Genomic DNA, 23099 nt, shown 5'->3' with positions numbered 1-23099 from the left:
CTACCTCTGTCCTCCAGCAGGCTGAAGCATGATGCCCTACTATTCCTGTGTAAATCCCAGCATGGTCTGCCCCCAATTTCCTTAAGATCCCATTATCTGCTTCTCAGTAATACTCATCCAGCTGCTTCCCAAAGCCAGGCAGCATGCCCTGGCCCCAGGGCAGCATGAGTGCACAAAGGAATCCTCAAGCCACAGACTGTTTTTTAAATCCAATGTTTCTTTTATTTCTGTTCAGGTGAATGGAAGTCATGGAGTTAGTAGAATATAATTTACAAATTGGAGTTCTATCCAGGCACGGGGCCAAGGGGTGTCAGGCTGCAGTGATGGCCTTTGGCAACACTGACATGACAGCAGGCTCTAAAGTGAATTTCTTTCTCCTCAGAGAAAAGTTGTGCTTTGGGATCTCCCCTCTCCCACCTTTGTCCCCCATCAGCCTTGCTGGGGTACAGCAAGAGTGAGGTGGTGTCACCAGCACAGGGCTGGGTTTGTCACCTCCCAGCCATGGAGGCCATGCTGGGACTGAGGAGGGACTTGGGTCCCTCAGGTTTTGGGAAATGAGGACCCCTTTCCAGAATGCTGTGCCAGCCACCTTGCAAGGCACTGCCTGGAGAGCATTTTGTCCAGCACCTGCTGGAATTTAGAAGAGATTGCAGCCGGTTATGTCTAGTTTGCTAATGAGAAGGCATGAGAAACAGCTGACCAACCAAACACCCATGAAATTAATTCAGACTGATCCAAGAATTCAATAAATAGCTCCTCACCTTGGAGGAGAAGGCAGGAAACAAAAATTGAAGGAAGAAGGAATAGCTGGGAGAACATTGCTCCTTCCCCCCCATTCCCTTCTCCAATATACACACACGCACACACACACACACACATATGACAAATAAAATAAGGGGTTTAAAAAGTTTTAAGATGGGTTTGAATTCATCTAGTAAATGAGGTGTAAAAAATAACCAGCCAACCCCTGCACACTTTTCAAGTATACAGAAATGAAGCTGGGTAATGGTCAGTCGTGACCGTGCCTCTCTCCCCAGCTGCTTGAGGGTGGCACAGATGGGCAGGGGCACAAGCTCAGTGCCCCTTGCTGGCACGGAGTCAGTCTTAAGCTTTTGTGCCCTTGCCTGGAAAAGGAATGTTCCTCCCTCCCCCTGAAAGGCAGCAGAGTCAGTGGGTGTTTAGCAGCAGTGGGAGGTAAGATGTCCTGAGTAGGGCACTTAAGATAGGTCCTAGCAGCTGTGCACTGTCCCCTGGGGTCCTCTCGGCCCTGTAACAGAGCCCACCCAGCCCTGGCTCTCGAGGGAGGGGACAGCTCAAAATAAATAGGGCACCAGTTTGGTTTTTTGGCTATGGCTCTAGAGCCCTGGGATGTGGGAGTGTTTTCTTAACATTTTAGTTCAGGCCAGTAAACCCAAAGAATCCTAATTCTAATACCAGAGTTTTCTCCTGAAGTTAAAAATGGGACAAGAAAGGGACAAGAGCTGGCAGGGAGGGACAGGCAGGCCCAGTCCCCTCCTGGCAGAGGTTGGAGGCACGTGGAACTGTCACAGTTAGAGCGGGAGAAGGGGCAGGGGGGGTGGTTAGTGCAAGTTTTCCCACAAACACCAAACTCCTTGGTTTGCTTCTCAGTTAAGAGCACGCAATGGGGTAACGTATCCAAAAAGCGAATTTATCTTCTCCTTGCCTCATCAGCGAGGCTTCACGGAGGGGATGGGCAGGGCTCCTCCACAGCCTCAGAAAGGGGAGCAATTTGCACTCCCCCACTCTGGGCAGAGGGCTGGCGTTGCCTCAGGGCAGCAGCTCCGGTGCCTGGGATGGGAGTTGGGGGGGAGAGGCAAGGGGAGCAGAGGGAGCCAAGCCCCCTTCCTGGCAGGCATCCCAACCAGCTGTGGGAAGGCCAGGGCAGTTGGGTAGCACATCCCTCCCACTGCTGGTGTTCCCCTGCACTAGCTTTTCTCCTTGGGTGACTTGCTCTTGGAGTCATGCTTGTTGCCCAGCAGCTTAAGCACCTTCATGGGCTTGAATTTGCTTTTCTTCTTGCTCTCGGTCTCCGTCTCCTTGTGAAACTCTGGGGTTGCAAAGGGAGGTTGTTACTGCGGGATACGGGTGCTTTTACACACACATGTACACAGACACGACAACAGGGGGTGACAGCCACAAATCAAAGCCTGCCACTGTGTGAACAATTCTTTCTGTGACAACAGGGGCACGCAGCACAACTGTGCCCCAGATTTTTAATAGCCCTACAGGAGAGGTTCCAGAGTCACACAGAACAGATTCACTCGCTCCTTCTGCACACGGTGAGTGGCTTATTGTGCTGCCCCTCGTGGGGGTCAGCAGCGAAACCATCGCTCCAGAAATCTTCCTGACCGTTTCTTACCTTTCCTTTTAATCATGGCTTCCAACATTTTATCCTCCTCCTCTTCCCTGAAAGAAGAAGTGGGAAATAGGTCAGCAATTCAGCCCCAAAACAGCTGCTGTATTGTTTAAGGCCAGAGAACCTCCTACTTATAAGCCACGGAGTGGCAGATCCATCACTGTCTTGTGAGCACGTGCTACCAGCAGGATAAATCCCACACGCTATTAGTACTGCCCACTGTTTCCCACACAAGGCATTCAAAGAGACAAGGATTGGGAAGCCTGGGAAAGACGTCATCAACAGAAACATCTTGGGACACCCCTACAAGCAGCTTGTATGGTGCTGAGTCACTTGTATGGTCACTGAGACACTTTTCCCCTCTCCCCCAGCCTACCCCACTCCTCACTCACCTCTGCCGGTCCTCATCCAGGCAGTTCACAATGGCGTTCCTCTGCTCAATGATGGTCACCAGCTCCTGCATCAGCACCTTCTCTCTCCCACGGTCCTCGTCAGTCCAGTCCTTCTCTACTCAGCCAAACCCCAGGGAAAGACAGGCAATTAAATGTCTGAAGGAGCTCTGAAACTCAAAGCTTTTGGGGCAGAGAACCCCTAGTATGATCCCCTGCTACCCTGAGCCAAGCTGCGGGGCCAGTTGGATCAGTGGTGCTGTGGGAGGGATCTATAGGTGGCATCCCATGGGGACAAAATAAGCATCTCCCCACACATGGCTGGGGCAGCAATGAGATGGAGCAGCAGCTCTACAGCCAGCCGGTTGGGCTCATATCCCTTAAGGTCTGTCTCTTGACCTGAGAGCCACCTAGACAGAGGGGAGATGACCCTGGGGAAAAAAAACATAGGTAACTGCACCCAGAGTGATGCTTTACCTGGCTTGTTGAGGAGGCAACGCAGTTCATACTCCACATCCGACTGCCGCTGCTCCAGGTTCTGCTGCTTGAAGCTGCAAGGGAAGGGGACACTGCCAGGAACTACTGCAAGGCTCCAGAGAGGCAGAAAATCATCCCAAGGTATGGGGGGAGTTGAGAAAGAACCTCCAAGATACTGAGCTCATCCTGTATAACCAAAGGACCAGGGAGCCAAATGCAGGGACCACCCCCAGCTGCTCAAGGCCTTCCCACAGAAGATGCTGCAGGGGCTCTGGTGACTTGCTGTGGGGCAGTTCTGAGTGCATTTGGATACATTTGTCTGCTTGCCCTCTTTCTCTCCCTTCTCCAGGCCAGGAGGCTGTGTCAGGCTCTCCCCAGAAACACCATTTCAGCTGAGAGGGGGCTCCCCACAAGACCACCAGTGCCCCCCTAACATATTTGCACACACTCACATGTAGATGAGCTCGGATTCGTGGCGCACCAGCATGTGCTTCTCATGGATGAGTTTGAACCAGTCCACCAGCAGGCTGTCCTCAGGGCTGTCTGCCAAGCAAAGGGACAACTCAGAGCCATCCCCAGCCCTGCAGGATTCCATTGCCCTGCAGCAGGACGGGCTCTGCCAGACCAAGAGAGGAGCACTAGGCTAGAGCCAACCTGACCTCAGCCTGTTCCTGAGCCCCAGAGAGGCTCTTCTTCCACCTGCTTCCACTCTAGGAGCATCTCCATATCCAGGATATGACTGTGACCATTCCTGGAGCCCAGCACAGCTCCTTTTGCTTTCCCAACCCCAATCATCAGGGAGAAAGTCACCACTTCTATCTCATTGGCTAGACACAGGGAAGCCCTAGGGTCTGTCCTGCCCCACACCCACAGACAGCCCACCCCACCCCACCCCACCCCACACACCATTCTCAGCACTGCGAAGTTTTTCCTCCAAGGCCACCCCACGGTGCTCCAGCTGGTCCAGCTGGTGCTCGATGGCATCCATCTCCCCATAGATGTCTTCCTCAGGGATATACTGATCTGTCTGCACCTGCCAAACCACAAGGCAGAGACTTCCATTATCATCAACCTCGTTTCCAAGGGTAACCCTGAGGCTGGTCAACACCGAGGGGGGAGGAGGGACAACAGAGCACGAAGTGTGGATCCGAAATCCCCACCCCACTCTGGAGCAAAGGGAGACCACAGGGCTGCCATCAACAGGGTGTAGCCCACACACCCTCCTCCCCAGCCACAGCCACCTGCTGCAATCCACACCTGCACCAGCAGGCTTCACATACACAGCTACAGCCCTGGGAGAGAGCACAGAGCCACCTTTCCCCTCCCTGCTCCCGAGGGCCCTTTTACCTTGCGTTTGATCAGTGGGAAGCCATGGCCGGGTGCAGGAGGCCGCACCGGTTTGGAGCCCTTGGAAGGTTTCTTTGCAGAGGGGGAGGCAGCAGGTGATGGCTTCCGGTTGAAGGGGTTCTCTTTGCAGGAAGACTGGAGAAGGGGGACAAAAGGAGATACGTAAGTGCCCAACAAAGTCAAGGGATATAGCATCCCAACAGCTGGGACTCAGCAGACAAAGCAGCTCTAGGATTTGTCCTGCCCCACACCCACCTAGAGGAACGCAGCACTGATCTCCACCAGCAGCCTAGACATGGAGCAAAATCCAGCTGTGCTCCAGTTTGGCATCAGTTCACCAGCTTCTCCCTGAGAAGCATGCTGAATTATTGTCCTCCACAGTTCCCTTCCTATTTGTTCTCACCACATGACATGCTGCCTCTGCTCTAGCACATGGAGCAGACAGAATATGACCAAAGCCACCTGAGGCTTGCTTTCAGGGGGTCACACACCAAGCTTCCCTAAAGGGCAAGCCTGGACTCATTATCCCCACTGTGACCAAGTGATAGACAGAGAAAAGCCCCCTGATCTGGATGGGAGGAAGGTCACCATCTCACCTTCATCTGAGGCTTGGGCGAGGAGGGCATCTTAGGGCTCCCAGCACCCCCATCTGAAGCCAAGAGGATGGGTGTAGGGCTAGCCCCAGCTGGAGGCTTTGGGGGCAGCCGGCTTGGGCTGGTCTTTAAGCTGCCAGTGGAGATGCTCCTGCTGGCCTGCAGGGTGCTGGGCTGGGCCTCGCAGCTGAAGCTGACCAGCTCGCTGGAGGAGGAGAAGGAAGAGTTGGTGGAGAGGCTGGCTGGGGCAGCAGGGCTTTCGCTGGAGGAGACACTGGCCAGTGGTGTGTCAGTGCTAGAGGTCTTGGTGGCTGTTGGTGTGTGGACAGTGGGCTCAGAGCAGCTTTTGGGCACCGAAGCCTCATCAATGTCACCCAGCACCTTGGCTGAACTCTCAGAGTTGATGCTCTCGAGGCTGAGAGCTGGAGACGGGGTAGAGGATGATGGCTCAGAGTGTGACAGCCTGGAGATGGGGTGGTGGGCTGCAAAATAAAGGGAGAGAGGGCTCAGGGAGGAACAGGGGGGCATTCAGGAGTGATATACACTGGAGGCAAGGATGAGTAAAAAGGGAAGCAGGGCCTCTCTGTCTTCAAGGAAAACAAGAGGGACCCTCCAGCACAATATCTTGCCTACAAATGCTGTAACTTAGTGGGTAGAGAGGACACAATTCCCAGCACAACCATCACTGCATAGGGGCCTGGCCTGCCAGGGTGATGCAGAGGTGCCTGGGAAGTGGGAACTTCCAAGGGGACACACAGGGCTTGTGGAGGAGGGGTAAGGGAGTGGGATTAAGCTCACCTAGTGGGGAAGCACTGGGTGCTCGTGGAGCTGGCCGCTTCTTCATCTTTGGGCTGCTGGTAGGAGTGATGCCATACCAGGGGTGGAGAGGCTTGGCAGCAGTCTCACTCTGTTCCTGCTCAGGTGTGCTCTTTTGGGTGGCACCATTCTCTTCTTCCTCCTCATCCTCCTCCTCAAAGGGGTTGTATGGTTTGGGCTCTGTAGTATCAGACTTACTGTCCTCACTCCTGGCTTTCCCTACCTCCTCCCCATCCTCATCCTCTGAAGGCCTACTTGGAGTCTCATGGCCACTGCCTGGGGGAGGAGGGGGAGCTGGCTTCTTCTTGGGCTCTGCTTGCACTAAGGCTATCCATGGTGGGTCCTTGGCTCTCACAGCAGGTCCAGCACTGGGGAAAGAGAGAAATCGAGGTGGCAGGGAGCAGAGACAAGCTGGGACAGTGAGACACAGGAGAAGGACTTAGCCCTCAGGGGAAAGGATGGACGGAGCAGGATGTCTCCCACGTAGAAGCAGCCTTCTTATCCATGAGTGGCCCTGGTGTTCTACACACACAGTGTCTTGTTCTCTGCAGGCAAACCTATGGGCCTGAGGGAAGTGCAGCCTGCTTGACTTGCCTGCTGGGCCCAGTGTTTTAGTTTCTGAATATTACAGCCTCCATCTGCTAAGCAGCTGTAAAGGTTGAGCTTTCTGGACACAGCTCTTTTTCCCTCCCCGATACCATTCCTAACACCCTGCTCTCACCCTGTTGAGATGAGATACCTGCCCTCTGTGGACACACTCCCTTCCTGCACTTCAAAGGGCTGTTCATCACCTTATTATCTGAGCTTCAGAGGGATCAGAATCTTCTTTGCTAACTCCTACACCTGGAAGCACCGCTGCTCCTCCGGAGGCACAGCCCAGGAACATCGTGGCTCTGTGAGTCGCCGCTCATCAGGGAAGTGGCCATCACTTGCCACACACACCCACTCCTTGGCCACTGCAATTCCAGGGTGCTTGTGCAACTTCTGTCCCAAGTGAATGAACCAACAGCAGTGGGCTCCTGGGTGAGAGCCCAGAAGGTGTAAAAGTTGCAGCCTGACACTCACAATGTCCCTGCTTTGGACCTTTCCTGGGACAAACCTTACACAAGGCAGACAAGCAGCCCCTTCTCAGCACCCAGAAGCAGGGTCATTTCAGAAGGCACTCATCAGTCTACACGTGCCACAGAAACACCTTTCTGAAGCCCCTTAACTCTACAAATCCTAAGAGACAAAGACCCTAAGAGGTACAGACAAACACACTCAACCTGACTGTACTGCACTGGTACCCGTTGAGCTACAGGAAGGGACCTGGTCAAAGCCTACATCCCCCCAAGAGCAGGGGCTGGGGGAGGAGGGAGAGGACACCACAGCTGAACCAGCCCCACTTGCAGGTGTGGTTTGCAGGTGATCTGTGAACAGAAGGACATACCGATCAGAGGAGCAGGGTCTCCCTCGGGGTTTTGGGACAGGAGGGCTGGGTTCAGGTACCCTACCTAGAAAGACACAGGATCAGACTGTCACAACACCAAAAGGACATGAAGAAAGAGTTTAAATCAACACGAGGCACCTCTTACACATCTCCCCATGGGAGGCTGGCTATTCCACTCTCAGAAGATCTAATGGTGTTTCTCCCACAATCAGTGCAGTCAGTCAACACCAAACATCCCCTTTGCTTTCTTCTCCCCACCCCATTCTGGGAGCTGCACCTGGAGAACTGACGTGCCCCTCTGTCCTGCAAACGGGACCTGCAGACACCCGCAAACTACTCTTAGCACTGCCACCTTCTCTCCACACTGGCAGCACCCTCTGCAATGCTCTGGAGAAATTAATATAAGGGAGCGGGTAGGCAGAAACCTAGTGCTGCTCTCCCTAAGGGGATGGCTGGCAGTCAAAGGCTCTGTCTCTGAGCCTGAGATTTATTTGGAGGCAGAAAGCTACAGAGAAGCAATGAGACTCACCCACCCTGCCACTGACCACCTTGGCTGCTGGGGAGGTGGAGGGTAACCCCTGTCACCACTGTGTTCTCTTACCATTCACCATTCCAGGCCCACACTCGCTGCCATCGCCCTGGAGAGTGGATCTGGGCCGGGGTACAGGGTGTGAGGTTGGTGGGGAGAGGGCTGAGGAATCGGTGCTTCTCCTTGGGGCAGGGGTGGGTCGCGTGTCCCTAAGCTGTCCGTCCAGTGTGCTGGCTTTGTCCTGGGTAAGCACTGTGGGCTTGCTGGGAAGGGGAGGTCTGGGGGGAGTCTGGGAGACTGGTGCCCCGCTGCCTGCGTGAGCAGGAGACATCGCTGTCTCTTCCTTGCTGGGTGTGCTGTCCTTCTCTGCCGGGCCAGATAGCCCCTCTGCAGGCACCTGGGTCTCCACTGTGCTCCCCAGGGAGTCACTGTCATCCTTTCCCATCTCTACTCCTGTGGGGATGGCATCCTCACCCACACTGCCAGCTCCAGTTTCAGTTCTTGGCTCTGGTGACTGTCGGTCTGGGCTGGCCCTCCTCTCTGCCTTCTCACTCACGGCAAATTTACCACGATGCTGCGTGCAGACAAAAGTCCCTGCCTCTGACCCAGGTTTGTATGACCCCGGGAGCAGCGTGCTGGAGCACTCCTTACACCTGCCAACGAGAAGAGAGAGTCCCATGAGATGGGAGATGCCATCCTGCCCCTCAAGGAAGGCAATGCAGTTGGGACATCCTTGGAGGGCTGTGAAGTTAGTTCCTACCCCTGCTACTACATCCTAGCATGACCTTGGGTAAGTAATTTGGGAAAGGAGAGGAACACAAAAACATCATCATGCCACTGTATGGACAGATGAGGAGTTCACAATTCAAATACTGTGGGTGATTTGGCTCTACTTCTACTAGAAGCCCATAGTTTTCCTGGAAAAGATGCAGAAGATGGGGGACAAGAGAGAGAGCTACAAAATCATAGGTGGCCCTGGGAGGAAGAGAGGGATCAACCATTCACAGACATGAAACAGGGAAGCTATGGGTTGCCTTGTGGAGGCCAAGGGTCCAGGTAGGTTAAAGAACCCTCAGACACATTTAGGGGAGGTGGAGGAAGAAGAATAAATGCCCTCCAGACTCTGAGTATTAAATCGAATGAGGCCACTTCCCACTCAGCAAATCCCTAGGCTGGAGGCTTGAGGAGCAGTCAGGAGAAGCAGCACACAAACCTGGCCTGATCTGGTCTCACCCTTGCTGGTGCTGATCATGACCCCCACCAGGGTTGTGGCATTTGGCTGGAAGGATGAGGGAATGACACAGTAGGACAATTCATACATTCCCCCTTGCCTGCTGAAACTGGGCTAATAGCTTCCCTGTCCCTCACTCTCTGCCACATCTCCTTGGATCATCCACTCTTTCCCTGCTGAGCCTTGGAATCCTTCCTAATGAAGCCCTCCAGGTGCAAGCATAATACACAGCCCTGGCAACCAAGTCAGCCCTTTTCCACCAGGGAGGGGAGGAGGGTGACATGCATGAAAGAGAGCCAAGGGCAAGGGGCTGATCAAGCACTTCCATGAAAACCAAGCTTGTTCCTTCTTGTCTGAGTACCTGGCACTCACAGTACCTGACTGCTCTACATGGCAAGAAGATAATTTTGGTGAGAATTCTGCTCTGTGTGTCCAGTTGGCTGGGATTTCCTTTGAAATGTAGAGCAGAAGCATGAGGACATGGGGACTCTAGAGAGAAGGGGTATGGTGAAATTAAGAGGTAGGCAAGTTTGGACAAGGGGAGAAAAAGGTTTGGTTTGGTTTTATCTCCATCAGCCCACAGAGAATTCTGCCACAGGACATTCCCAAACCCAACAGCACCTATGAATTAGCAGGGAAGGAAAAAACAAAAACAAAAAACCCCAAAACAAAATTTAAAAAACCCAAAAAACAACAAAAAACAAAACCAAAACACATACACACAAAAAACCCTAAACAAAACAAAACAAAACATTACAAGAAAAGCATAGAGGCAAAACACTCCAGACAAAATTCAAAATTACAGGAATCTCATTGCTTAGTCTGAAGGGCCATGAGCTGTTCCAATGCAGGCACGACACCTCTCTTATTCCTGGCCCCTGGGCAATGCTGCACCTACACCCCAAAGCTTCTGCTTTTGCCTCAGTTGCAGATGGGAAGCTCGATGGGAGCTTCAATGGGAAGCTCAGCCCCCTCCTGTCTATGACACATCCCCAGCTGGCTTAGGCAGGAATTGTTTATACAGGTGAATGAGGCCTCCCCTCTCTTCCCACTGGCTCAGTATTTCTGTCCTCAGATGCCAGCTGCCCACTTGCCAGCTCTTGTCCTGTAGCCCACAGGAGAGATCTCATCCCTTCAGCATCAGAGAAGGGAAAGCAAAGTGAAATGACTTCAGAGGTGCTGCAGGTAAGAACCTGCACCCAGGGAGTAACCACAGAGCTGCTGACGTCTAATCCCTCATTCCTGGGTTTGGTAACAGTCTGCAGCTCTTCACATGCTCTCCTGAGAGCTCAGCATCACCCCGGGCAGCATGGGAGCCTGTATACCCAGCTGAGGATACGGAGTGTAGGTGGAAGGAGGTCTGTAGGATGATGTCCTGGCTCAGACCTCTCTGGGAGGTGGTGGGGAGGTTCTGGGTAGGCAGGTGGTAAAGAGGCCAAGCATCCTGGTTTACAGAGCAGGGAGAAGCCCAGGGGGCTGGGATGCCAAGTCAGTGCAGCAGGAAAGCACAGGAAAGCAGGGAAGGTGGGAGTAGGGGAGACAAGCAGCATAAGTAACTAGGTCTGACCTCTGGGACAGGGGTTGACGGGCAACCAGACCCTCTTTGGGATAATTTCAGGCACTGTCATCAGTACCCCGTGCTGCCCAAGGGGACAGACACACAAAGATGGGACACAACTGGCTTCAGAACTTTCAGTTTGCCATGGAGAGTTGTTGCTCCAGCAGGGGCATGGCCAGGACATACCTAAAGCACTGTCGGTGGTAGAGCTTGCCCTCAGCTAGGTAGCGCTGGACCAGGTGGACGTGCTGCTGGCAGGATGCACAGGTACTGCTGAGCACGGTGTGCTGGGACCTCTCCGACAGCTCCGAGGAGGCATCGTCCTGAGACACAACACATTGGGAGCTCAGGATGGGGCCACGAGCTGCTCCCCAGCCCACGGCTTCTCCAGAGCAGCAGCTCCCTGTGCGAGGCTGAGTGCTCGGGGCGCAGCTCAGGGGCTGACCTCAGAGGCTGGCAATGCACAGAGCAGCTGTCCCTGAGTCCTGACACAGGCAGGCTGACTCTTCCCAAATTAGAAGGGGCCATTCCAAAAGGTGCTTTCCTCCTGTCTAGGGCTGAAGGGCTGTGGAGGGTCTAATCTAAACTCTAGGCAGCAAGGACATGCAAGAGGAATCTCCTCTCTTCGGAAAATGTGCCATCTCAGATATCTGCTAAAACCTAAAATGAGGGACTAACAATGAAAAAAAGATTTCTTTTCTGCTCTCCTAATCTCACATTCTTGCTCCTTCCTCATCCACAGGGTTATCATCCTGTAAGAAAGAGGGTGCTCATGCCCTGGATGGCCCAAGGAACCATCTGGCACCAGTCCACCCAGCCTCTTGCCTATCATGGACACATTCACAGTACACAGCCTCCTAGAGAGAAATCACTCTCTTAGTTGGGTTGCCCAAGGCACCAAAATCCCAGACACCGCCTCCTACCCCAAAACACACAGGCAGCCCCCTCCTGCAAAGATCCATGCTACAGTGATGGGCTCTCTCCCATCTCCTCACTCACAGTATAGGGAGCACCACTGCCCCAGGCTGGTTTGGAATTAAGAAATCAGGTTACCTGTGGTGCTGGGGGACTTTCGACCGGATCCACAGGCTTCTTGTGGGACAGCAGAGGAGGCGAGGAGGCAGCAGCTGGGCGCTTCATAGGCGGAGGGACTCTGGCTGGAGGCAGAAGACAAGGAGCATCAGGCACCCAGAGGAGAGATGAGTCACAACACCCATGTGGGGGAAGGGGAGGGGAAAAATAATAAAAAAAAAATCATCTACCCTTGTGACATAGGACAGGACTTGCCACTCCCAACATTTCAGTGCCTATTTTAGGTGGAAGAGACAAACACAATCTAATAATGGATTGGCTGTGAGGTTGTGAGGGAGCCTGGCTCTGCTGTGGATCCCCTGCTGTGACCCAAGGGACACTGCCCATTTACTCTGATTTGATTTACTCATCAAATGCTGCTTGGCTTCCTTGTAACCAACTCCCTAAGCAATGCTAACAGCCCAGAGCACCCTGGTAGCAGCTGATGCATTGTTGTGATCCATTGGGCCCCAGGGCTGCCAGTGGGCCTGTGAAGCATCCCTTGCCCATCAGGACTAGCACACACACACCAGTCCCCAGCAGGAGTCCTTGGCTGGGAGGCGAGCATCCCTGGAGAAGTGCACACACGTGAAAGAGATATATCTGATGTTGTGGTTAGAGAGTGGAGCAGAGTCCTGGAGCCCTCATTTCCACCCAAAAGGGATGCCCTGGAAGAGCTGTCTCAGAGCAGCACTCAGCTCAGGTTGCAGTTGCAAGAAGAGATGAGCTGATTCAAGGCACTCCACCCTGGCTCCCCTCCCTCTGTCCTCCAGTTGCTTTACACTTACCCATGTGATAAAAATTAGCTGTGGTAGGCGGGTTGCCTGTCTAGCTTTCTCCCATCTTAGTGGGTTAAAGCAGATCACAAAGGGGTCTGATGAGCACCCAAGGGTGGTGACCCAACCCAACCGTCAGGAATGCAGCACAGAGGGGAGGAGAAACAAGGCGTTCCTCTTTCCTTTCCACAGCCTGAGCTCTTAAATCACCTCCCTGCCTCTTGCGAAACCTCACCCAGTCCCCTGTTCCAGGCCATCCTCACAGGCACCAGCAAGATCCAGGAAAGACGGGCACTACCCACTCCCCTCCCCTTCCCCACAAGCCCCATGGCTCCCGTCTGACGTATGAAGAAGAAAGCACAAGGTAACGTTGGGTTTCCTGTGCTCAAGTTGGGGCACACTGAGAGCCAGAGGGGTGGGAGGATGCTCACCTTGGCTGGGGTTGTTGAAATGGTTGTAATATTGAGACACGTAAGTCATGATGCTGAGGCAGTCGGGGACTTTCATGGAAACCATGTCATTGGGATCTAGCAGGGCTGGAATGCCCAGCTCCCGCTCTGCCAATTCAAAGGCCTGCAGAAACAGCAGAGAGAGGTTTTACGTAGAGAAAACTGATGCTCTCTGAAAAATAACATAGAAATCAAGTTGGAAGGACCCTGGGGAAGATTAAATATTAAGCCTATGGCACCCCTGATGGACAGAAGCTACCAGACATGCTGCTTGACCGGAATGGTGACATTAGAAGCAAGAGAACAAGTTCTGCAGCTGCCCTTTCCTCCAAGTCATTTCATCAGCCTGTGCCCCTGCAACTCCCACCTGAGGGGTCCTGGCATTCACCTGCTGCACTGGGACAGGGAAGGGAGGCCTCAGCTTTCACTGGAAGAGAAACCCAGTGTTTTTTCAACCCGTGAAATGGGCACACCATCACTGCTCTCACACAAGAGCCCAGCAGAGCTTCAGCTGGCATCACGAAGGGCCTAGGGCTGGTAGATGCTCCCAGTGACACAGCCAGACATGAGCTCTACTCAGCAGCATCCCCGGCCACCCCAAATGCTCACCCCACAGAGGAAGAGACTCTGCTCATTCTTTCATGCTCTGGGAGGTCACATCTTCCCCTCCCACAGTTCACACAGCCATCTCAGCTCAACAGCCAGCAGCCTGCCATGCACAAGCCACTTCAGCACTTTCCTGTGTCTCAGCAAGCAGAAATGACAAGGACATTGCTTTAAGAAGCACACAGCTCCTACAGCTGCATACACAGCTACTTGAAAGGAAGAAGTGAAGGAGGAAAACAGCTGTTTAAGAGCTTCCTACATGTGTGCACGTGGATTACTGGCTGTACCCTGGCCATCACACTGCTGTGCCAAGGCCGGAGTACACACATTTTCATCTCCAAGGGAGGTGGGGGGATGCAAGACTATGGCAGGGACTGAAGTGTAAGTGAGTCAGGAAGGGATGAAAGTGGTGTGGGCACTGAATGGTGAGGAAATCAGGTGCAGCGTGTGGGTAAAGACTGAAAGTGCCTGGTCTCTGAGGTACAAGATGCTGTGCAGGATATGCGATCTAAAGAAAAGGAATGGAGAAATAAATGAAAATGTGCATTTGCAGTAACTGGGGGTGTAAAATGCCCCCTGTGGACACAGCTCTGGTCAGCCCAGCTTTAAGCTGGTGCTCTGGACTGAGCCTTGCTGAACACAGGCTGTAAGAAGCAGAGAGCAAGAAGAGACCCCAGCTCAGGGGTCACTCAAAGGACAAGAAACCCATTCTATGGCTCTTGAATAGGAAAATAAAGCTCCAACTGGCTGAAAGGGGTCAACTGGAGAACCAGGACCCAACTGGAGACGCTTAGTACTGAAAACCCAAATGACCTAGCTCAGCTCGTCTTGGGAAGGTGGTGGCCCATGTCTCTCTATGGACTATCAGATGAAGCCAGCAGCACTTTCTTTCAGCCAAAACCCCTAAAGCTATTGCTTCTCTGTTCTACCCCTACTTCCTGGGGTTGGGCATCTCCCCATTCCCCACTTCCTGTGTCTGCTGTTGGCTCCAGCTGTCCCAAGCAGGAGACCAGTCTAGGTCCAGCACGACCTTCCTCTCTGCTTATGCCTGAAGTACAGGTAGCTTCCTGTACTGAAGATGTTATACACCATTATAATCTTCACCTGAGATGTTGTCTTAGCAACTATCAAGATAACAATCTTATCTTTTCCTCAATACAGGCTGGAAGGTGATGTTCCAGATTCCTTTATGTTTCCAGAAAAGCTCCTGGCTATTACATACAAACACTGATTTTTCTCACACACCCTCACACCGTCATGAAGTCCTCCCACACTACATGACCTTCATCAAGTCATTCTCATGTCCTTTCTTCCTTATGTGCACTGCATAATGGGACTTACCAAGCGGTTATTCTCATAGACATCATCCTTGGAGAGAGAATCAAAGTCTCTGAAATGAGAAAGCACAAAAAAGCCACATGAAGTCGAGAGGAAAAAGTGCCCCAATGCCACCAGACGCAGGTTTCTTGGGACAGCCAACCTTGTAACAGCTCAGCATCTAAGATCTGAGATAAAAAACCTTGACAAAGCAGATTTCAGGTTGTAAAGTGGCAAAGAAACCAAAAAGAAATTGCAATTATAAAAAGAGAGCAAGTCATCAGTTGTGGTGTCCAGGAAATGAAAATGTTACTGCTGTCTCTTATTACCTGCTCCTTCTGGCCTCAAGAGTAAAGGCTGCAGAAATACCAGGGCCACTTTCTGATTACCACCACACACCACTGCACTGAAGGGTGTAGGACATCACACCAAATTTACCCCTCAAAGGCCACTAGTACAACAGCAAGAGTAGCATGGTGGAAGCAGATCCTCTGCCTCAAGAGAAAGAGCAACCTCTGCAAGATCTCTCCCTCCTACAAGAGTCCTTAGGCAAACCTCCCTGCACAACCTAAAGGGATTTCAGGTCACTCCAGGATTTGTGGTGACACAGGTCCTACACTGCACTTCTGTCCTTGATTGCTCCAAGACTCAGGAAACTGTCCTCAGCTACAGCCTTTACAGCGAGGCAGCTTGCTGAATGCTGAGGGCACAGGGAGGGACGCCAGAAGTTCCCAACCCAGGCAAGTTGTGGCATTTCCCTTCTTCCCCTGGACCCCTCTGGGGGATGAAATCAGCTCAGCCACAAGGACTGACTGGCTGCCTCTGTCAGAGGAGCAGATGGTAGAGAGTAAAAGTGGTCTGCCCATTTTCAATAGGGGAAGAAATACAGTAAGGAGCTAGTTACGCCTTCTGCATGTGCGCGTGGGTATAATGTGTGAAAACAGCATCATGCTAAACTGATCACATCCCCTTCCTGCCAAGGATCTCACTTTTGCTGCCAAAAAAATCCTCATGCAGCAGCTCAGTGTGCCTCTGAGCTGGATTCACAGAGGAGGACACAGCCCAGAGAGGTTTAAGGTCAGGTGAGGCTACCCCAATGGCCCAGAGAGAGGTACCAACCTGAGAGACCAACTCAGACAATTCTGATCAGAGAGGGAGGGATGTGTCTCCTCCATCCCAAATGTGTTGCACAGGAATTGGGCACCATGGCCAATCCTAAGCCACGGGCCCACTGAGAGGGGCTGCGGAAGCCTCCCTTCCTCCACCATCCTTTGGATTTTATTGCCTTTTCCTGTCACGCCAACCCGACCTGCCCCAGCGCCGCACCGCAGGGCAAACTGCCTCTTCTGGAAGCCCCTTGCCCATGTTTCCCAATGCTGTAGAGGAAGTCTGTGATGAGTTCAGGAACATTTTCCCAGCTGCCTGAGCCACCATAAGATTACACTTCCTCCGTTCAAAAGCAAGAGGCTGCGGGTGCCGTTTCCTCCCGGATAAATGAAACCGCAGCCGCTCGCTGCTGCGGGAGCAAACGCGGCAGACGCGCAGGAGATGGGCTGAGTGTTCTGCTCTGTGTCAAGCACCTTTTCTGGAAGCTCACACAGATACATGCACAGAACTAGGCATGTTTAAAATAGCACAATGTTTCCCTCTCCATACACTGCTGACAAAAGCCTTGAGCCGCAACCTTTACTTTGATGTCAAAACTAGTGCCTTTTTATGACTATTTATGACTATTTTTCCTTGGAGATGTTGTTTTCCTCCAAGTTTTGTTGTTTGATGTTGTTGGTGGGGTTTTTTTTTTGCCTAGAGAACTCCTTTAACCTTGCAGTATTTTTATTTTATGTTTTCTTTTTAAGGAAAATCTCAGTTTGGGAACACAGGAGAGGCGATGACAGCTAAGTTGATATATCAACTGCTCTCTAAACATTCATGACCTTCATTTTGAATGCCCTCACTTTCAGGATATGGGAGTGGTGCAGTTGGAGGCTCAAAGACTCCTTAGTGGCCTGGGCTGGGAGAGTGTTTTTTGACAGACAAAACATCATGTGCATTGCAGTCTGCCCCAGCAAAGGAGAGCTGTTTTAGTAAACTAAGGCAAATCTGCCTGGGAGAGCAGAAGGCAGCAGAGAGGACATGAAGCTCAAGAGGTAACCAAGCAGCAAAGGAATAGAAGATTTATTCATTTTTTCCAGGAATATAGGATTGCAGACTCTCAGCTTTCCTCGGGATACTGAAGTCCCCTCAGTACAAGACCCCAGGGATCACAGTTTATTTGGTTCCTCTCTGCTGCATTTTCCAGCTCCCTCTCTGAACAAGCCCAGAAGGACCACGCTGATCTCCACCACTCCCACAGCCTGTTCTGTTGCGTGGAATCCCTGGGACTCTGGGCACGCTCCGGGACTGTGCAAGGAGCAGGCATGGGAGAAAGAAACCCCAGCCTTCATAAACTGCTTCCTCTGCAGAAAGACCAGAACTTGCCATCTCACAGCTCCATGACATGTGGCTGCATGTCACATTATTTCCTTGCCCTGATCTCAGCAGCCTTCTGTCAAGCCCTGCTCAGGCTCCTCTCCTGACAACATACCAGTCCAAGGGATTATATGGAAGACTCTGCTGTCCCACTCACACAACTCTCTTGACTCGGCAAACCCCAGCGTCGTAGCATATCCTGGAGTAGCATTTCCATGCAAATAACATCCCAAGCCTTTACCTAATCAGATAGACAGAGAACCACTAAGCACTCCGGGGTTTCGGGCAGCTGCCAGGGAGCACAGCAAACCCAGGGAAGGGGGAAGGGTGTGCCGTGCAGCTCAAACCAGAGCAAATTCCTGGATTCCTCGAGTATAAATCATGAGCGCTTTTAACGGCCGTGCTGCATAATAAGCCCTTCAGCTTTCCTGGTCTTGTCAGGGAAATGCAGGCAGTACAAGGGAAGGAACAAATGAGATTTGTGACCCTGTCTGTAACCAAACCCAGGGCCCCAGGGACATGAAGCCACATTTCTCACACGCAGCTCTCATCTCCTGTTTTCCTCAAGCCTCCATCTCTCTCTCAGCACTCGAAAGGCATGTGCCATGCTCTCTTGTTCTTCTCACACCCCAGTGCCAAGAACCTTCCCTGAGCTCCGGGGAGGCTGCACAGCTTGGGACACTGGAAGATGCTTTTTGCTTCACTAACAACTGCCTTGTAAACACTAATTTCATGCTTTAGATTTCTACATTGCTGAGCAAACAAACTCAATAATCCCTACAGTCCACTGTCAAGTTGGCATGGATGCTTCCAGCTTAACTGACAAGGGAAAAGAAGAGATTAAATGTCTTGCCTTAAGATTTCACAGCCAGCAGTGCTGTCAGCAGCTAAAACCAGGCTTCCCATTTCCCTGATTGGAAGAGAGAGGTGTTGAAACCAGGTGAGGTGTGTACTGAAGTAGAGCTCGAGTCAGGGACCTCCAATTAATTCCATGGTTCAACACACAGGTCCTGGAGGTATTGACCTCATCCTTGGTCATCAGTTCAAGATATTGAACACTTCCAGTCTTTACTTCTTTCAACAACAAAAGAAACCTCTCTAGTGGTTCCAAGAGCTCTGCAGTTCAGCAGGAACTGCTCTGAACATCTCCAGTGCAGCATCCCTCTGATGCCACTTGCCTACATAAGGTGATTGTGTTCAAACCAGGGGTCAGGCAGAAAACTGTCCTCAGCCTCACTTGGCCATACAGACTTTGACAATGGCCTCTTCCCCAGTGTGTCACCTACCAGCACAGCAACACAACAGAGGGGTGTCCAAGCAGGGTCAAACAACTGGGACAGACCAAAAGCCACCACGGCAGCAAGAGAAAGCCTGGAGGACCACACTACCAGAGGAGTGGTGCCACCCAGGTATAGGAGGGAGCTCCAGCTCAGCTCTTGCACAGATGGATGTGCTCATTCCTCCCCTCCACAACCCAAGGGGAAGCCAGCAGGAAGCACACAGAGAGGAACTTCAGCCTTCAGGGAGCAGCGCGGCCAGAAAAGCCCCGCACAAAGATAGACCATGCAAGGTCAGAAAGGCACTTGCAGATCCCTGCCAAGTCCCATTACCAGGCTGACTGAAAGCACTTTAGAAGAAAAGAAGGGCAACCACTTTTCCTCTGCCATCAGGAGATTTATTGCCTCTGATCTGATCTTCCCACTTCCAAATTGGGACAGGCTGAAGAAGCTGGAAGCAGAAGAAATGATGCTGCTCTCCTGACCACCCTCTGAAAATCCTTCTACAACATGCCATGTCCTTGTAAGGCCCTGGGCTTTGTCTCTACAACACAGCTCGTGCACAGGACCTGCGAAGCATTTATGTAGGACAGCTGCCAGGAGCAGACTTAAGCCCACTGACAACTTAAGAGCTGTGGCTGCTTCTTAGTGGGATGGCAAATATTGTTAATGGGAAAGCCTCACGTTGTTCTAGTGGTGTTTATGGCAAGCTTTTGCTGAAACTCTGCTTTCCATATCCCAGTTACTGTGCCACTTTTAAGAAAAAAAAATGAATTAAAAATTTAAGAAACACAGGAACTTCCAAGAACTGTCCATAATTTTCCTCTTCCCCTCCAGCAGCCTTGTGACTGGGAGCATTTTCAGATGCTCTATCCTAGCCGGGCAGAGTGAACCACACCACATGGACGCTGCTAAGACAGAAGACCATGAAGTTCCCTCAGGACCCAGAGCGATGGAAAGCCACAGTACATCTCTTGGTGGCTGCCAAATGCTACACTGAGGGTTTTGTGGAAGGGTTTTTGAAACAGAGCAGGCAGTTTCTAGCCTACCTGTTCAGCTTCTGCTTGTAAGAACACAAGCCTGTTTTGTTCTCTCATGGGCACTGCAACTTCACAGTGCAGTCAGTGACAACCCTCTGCCTGCTTAGAGGCTGCTGCTGTGACAAAAGGCCATGCCAGGACCAGCTCAGAAAAGAGGATTTGGTCAGTTCAGGCAACCTCAAAGGAAAAACCACCAGTCCCAGAGCAGAATGCGACAGGGGATGCTGACAGGTGAGGAGCACATGCATGCTGGAGGCCTGGCAAGATGGGGTGATGCCTACCTGCACTGACAAGGGCTACCAAAGATTAGAGCAGAGGGCAGGTAGATTCCCAGCAGTGCAGGATTAGAGCGGCAGGTCAGGGCAGATTCCTTCCAGCAGCTCAGCCAGTTTCTCCAGCCTGACACCATGCCCCTAAGCAATCCCAAACTCACTGTCTGCCTCTTGAAACTCACATTCCACCTCAGAGCCACCCTGTGAGAGGGAGGCTGATGAAGGAAACCCAAGTCCAAGCCATTGGCAAGGGAAGCTAGTGAGGATCCACACTGCTGCTGGTATTTCATGGAATCATAGAATGTTAGGGGTTAGAAGGGAACTCTAGAGATCATCTGGTGCAACCCCTTAACAAAGCAGGATAACCTAGAAAAGGTCACACAGGAATGTATCCAGGTGGGTTTTGAAAGCCTCCAGAGAAGACGACTCTTTGGGCAGCCTGTTCCAGTGCTCTGTCACCCTCACAGTAAAGAAGTGTCTCCTCACGTTGAGGTAGAAATTCCTGTGTTCTAGCTTAAACCCATTATTCCTTGTCCTACTCCTGGATACCACTGAAAAGAGAATGGTACCTTCCTCCTGATAGCCACCCCTCAGATATTTACAGACATTAATAAGAACCCCTCTCAGCCTTCTTTTCTCAAGGCTCCTGCTTTCAACTGCAGCATCCACGGAATAAGAGCTGGAAGCAAATGCAAGCAAACTGGTCCAGAGGTCTGCATGCTTTGGAGAGGCCTGTGGCTCCTGGGAAAGGGGGGATGCCCAGCACCTGCAGGGGTGAAACCCCTCCATTCCCAGCTGCCAGCATTATGCCTCCTCCCTGGCAGGCACCACTCCTAGCTGGCTGCATGGCAGTCAGACCAAGCTCATCTCTATGCTCTTCTTGCCCTTAAACCTCAGGACTCCTGCTTAACCCTGACCTTGACAGGCATCCAAACACAGGTCAGAAGGTCATTCACTCAAACACGGCATCCTCCATCCCGGTGCCCATTATTTCGGAAGGCTGCGCAGCCACTGCTCTCCGCCTCAGAACTCCATGCCCAGGGAGGCTCCATCCCTCCCTGCCAGCCACCCCGGGGCCCTTCCCTTCGTGTCCCCCAGCCCCCGGCATCCCCCCGGCATCCCCCCGCTCGCCCCGGCAGTCCCCGGAGGGAGCTGCACATGGGCACGGCCGGCCCAGTCCTTCCAGAACAGGGTCTCCCGGCGCAACCCCCGCCACCCTTCTCCCCGTCCTCCTCCTGCCCCCACCGGGGTGCCGGGCGGCGGGGTGGAGGCGAGGCCGGTGCCGGTGTCGGTGCGGCCTGCCCTGCCGCCCGCTAGACTCACAGGAGGTCAGGCCGGTGTCGGTGGAGGATGGCGCAGAAGGCCAGGCCGTCGCGGAAGGAGGAGCTGAGGTCGCGGATCTCCACGCCGCGGTACCCCTCACACTGCCGGCGGCACCAGGCTTGGAGGGCGCCCCGCGGGCCCGACATCGGGGCGGCCGCCACCGACACCGCCGCCGCCGCCGTGAGCCCAGGGGCGGGGCGGGGCCGGGCCTAGAGGGGCGGGTGCTGAGCAGTGGGTGGGGTTTAAAGTAGGCGTGGGTTAAAGGGTTTGCGCCCCTCCGGCCCCTTCCCCTCCCTCCCGGGGCTGCCCCTGCCCACCGTCCCGGCAAGGGAGGAGAGAAAAGCGGGTGAACTCCGCCCGGAGGGAAGGGGAAAGGCCGGGGAAGCGGTGGCGGTCGGAGCCTGCGCAGCCGGTGGGGCAGGGAGAGCGACTCTGCTGAGACGCGCACACACACACACACGCGCACACACACGCACACCCGCCCCTATGACTCGCACCAGCTGAGGGAAGGCTAAATTCATTTAATAGAATCCTAGAATTGGTTTGGTTGGAAAAGACCTTTAAGATCATGAAGTCCATCTCTTAACCCAGCACGGCCAAGTCCACTGCTAAACCGTGTCTCTGAGCACCGCATCTACACGGCCTTTGAATACCTCCAGGGATGGTGGCTCCACCACTTCCCTGGGCAGCCTCTTCCAGTGCCTAACAACCCTCTCAGAGAATAAATTGTTCCTAATATCCAGTTTAAACCTCCCCTGGCACAACTTGAGGCCATTTCCTCTTGTAAAGATTGATACCTGGGAGAAGAAACCATTCCCCACTTCACAACAGCTTCCTGTCAGATAGTTGCAGTGTTACAAGGTCTTTCCCCAACCTCCTTTTCCCCAGGCTAAACAACCCCAGTTGCCTCACACACCCCTCATAAGACTTGTTCTCTAGCCCCATCACCAGCTTCATTGCCCTTCTCTGGACACTATCCTTCCTGGGACATGATGGGCCCAGAACTGAACACAGTACTTGAGGTGTAGTCCTACCAGTGCAGACCACAGGCTGATGATGACTACTTCTCTGCTCCTGCTGGCTACACTGTTCTTGATACAATCCAGTATAGTGTTGGCCTCTCCAGAGAAAAGCCTTGCATGGAAGTTACAGCCTTTTTCTCCTCTCTTGCAGGACAGGGAGCACTGCAAGCAGGAACTGAAAACAGCTGGGACTAAAGTCAAGTTTAACTTCAGCTACAGGAAAAAACACACCAAGCGACCTCATTTCTGGATCTTCTTCAGGCTTTGATGTAGGTTGCTCGAGGCAGAAGCAGTTCTCTATAGTCCTAGGGCCATGAGCCATGGAGGATGGAAACATCAGACAGTGGAATACATGTGGGACATAGGTGGCTCCCAGGGTGGGCACAGGGCCAGGGAGGGCTTTGAAGATGGGGACATTCGGAGTCACAGGCAGCACTTCACAGGAAGCCCTGGAAGTGGAGGAAGGGTGCGATACAATCTCAGGAACCCACGACATGGAGGAGATGGATTGTCACGAGAGCTGGCACGCATTCTCAGAGCGATGCTCTAGCAATGCAAGGGGAGAAGCACATTATTACGTGATAGTTTATGTTACTAAAGATTTTTTCCACTTCCAGTTAGGCCAAGGGATGGGGTGGGGGGCAGTAACTACCCCTGTGGAATGCTGGTCCATCACACAGGTGTTATTATTGCTGGGAGTCCCCCCTATCCATTTTTTTTTTTCCCTGTGG

At 52.7% G+C, this 23099-nt stretch overlaps 1 protein-coding gene across 3 annotated transcripts; it reads right to left on the bottom strand.

Moving 5' to 3' along the window:
• Positions 1-197: 197 nt before the first annotated feature.
• Positions 198-21563, bottom strand: MICALL1 (MICAL like 1). 3 transcript variants are annotated; one of them, XM_071730584.1, is made up of 16 exons: positions 21347-21563; positions 14990-15038; positions 13025-13166; positions 11800-11903; positions 10933-11069; positions 8030-8610; positions 7429-7492; positions 5982-6367; positions 5187-5665; positions 4591-4725; positions 4150-4276; positions 3696-3786; positions 3244-3317; positions 2770-2884; positions 2381-2427; positions 198-2068 (listed from the first exon to the last, which is right to left on the bottom strand). In XM_071730584.1, the coding sequence occupies exons 1-16, from the start codon at positions 21490-21492 to the stop codon at positions 1947-1949; spliced, it is 2799 nt and encodes a 932-aa protein (XP_071586685.1). In that variant the 5' UTR covers positions 21493-21563; the 3' UTR covers positions 198-1946. The 3 variants fall into 3 exon arrangements, with proteins under 3 accessions (XP_071586685.1, XP_071586676.1, XP_071586693.1); XM_071730575.1 differs by lacking the exon at positions 21347-21563 and adding an exon at positions 20033-20175; XM_071730592.1 differs by lacking the exons at positions 14990-15038; positions 21347-21563 and having other exon boundaries at positions 11800-11899; positions 13025-13164.
• Between the last annotated feature and the right edge of the window lie 1536 nt (positions 21564-23099).

The sequence above is a fragment of the Heliangelus exortis genome, chromosome 1 (genome assembly GCF_036169615.1).
Source record: "Heliangelus exortis chromosome 1, bHelExo1.hap1, whole genome shotgun sequence".
Classification (NCBI taxonomy): domain Eukaryota; kingdom Metazoa; phylum Chordata; class Aves; order Apodiformes; family Trochilidae; genus Heliangelus; species Heliangelus exortis.
The sequence above is the reverse complement of the archived record's forward strand: the minus strand, read 5'-3'. Positions and strand labels throughout refer to the sequence as shown.

What these genes read in the sequence shown, in the direction of transcription:
- MICALL1 (XM_071730584.1), bottom strand. Translation starts at nt 21,492, where the DNA reads ATGTCGGGCCCGCGGGGCGCCCTCCAAGCCTGGTGCCGCCGGCAGTGT. An exon ending in CGACACCGGCCTGACCTCCT is followed by an intron (nt 15,039 to 21,346) that starts GTGAGTCTAGCG and finishes TTCTCATTTCAG; the next exon opens with AGACTTTGATTCTCTCTCCA. An exon ending in TTTCAACAACCCCAGCCAAG is followed by an intron (nt 11,904 to 13,024) that starts GTGAGCATCCTC and finishes TTCTGCCTCCAG; the next exon opens with CCAGAGTCCCTCCGCCTATG.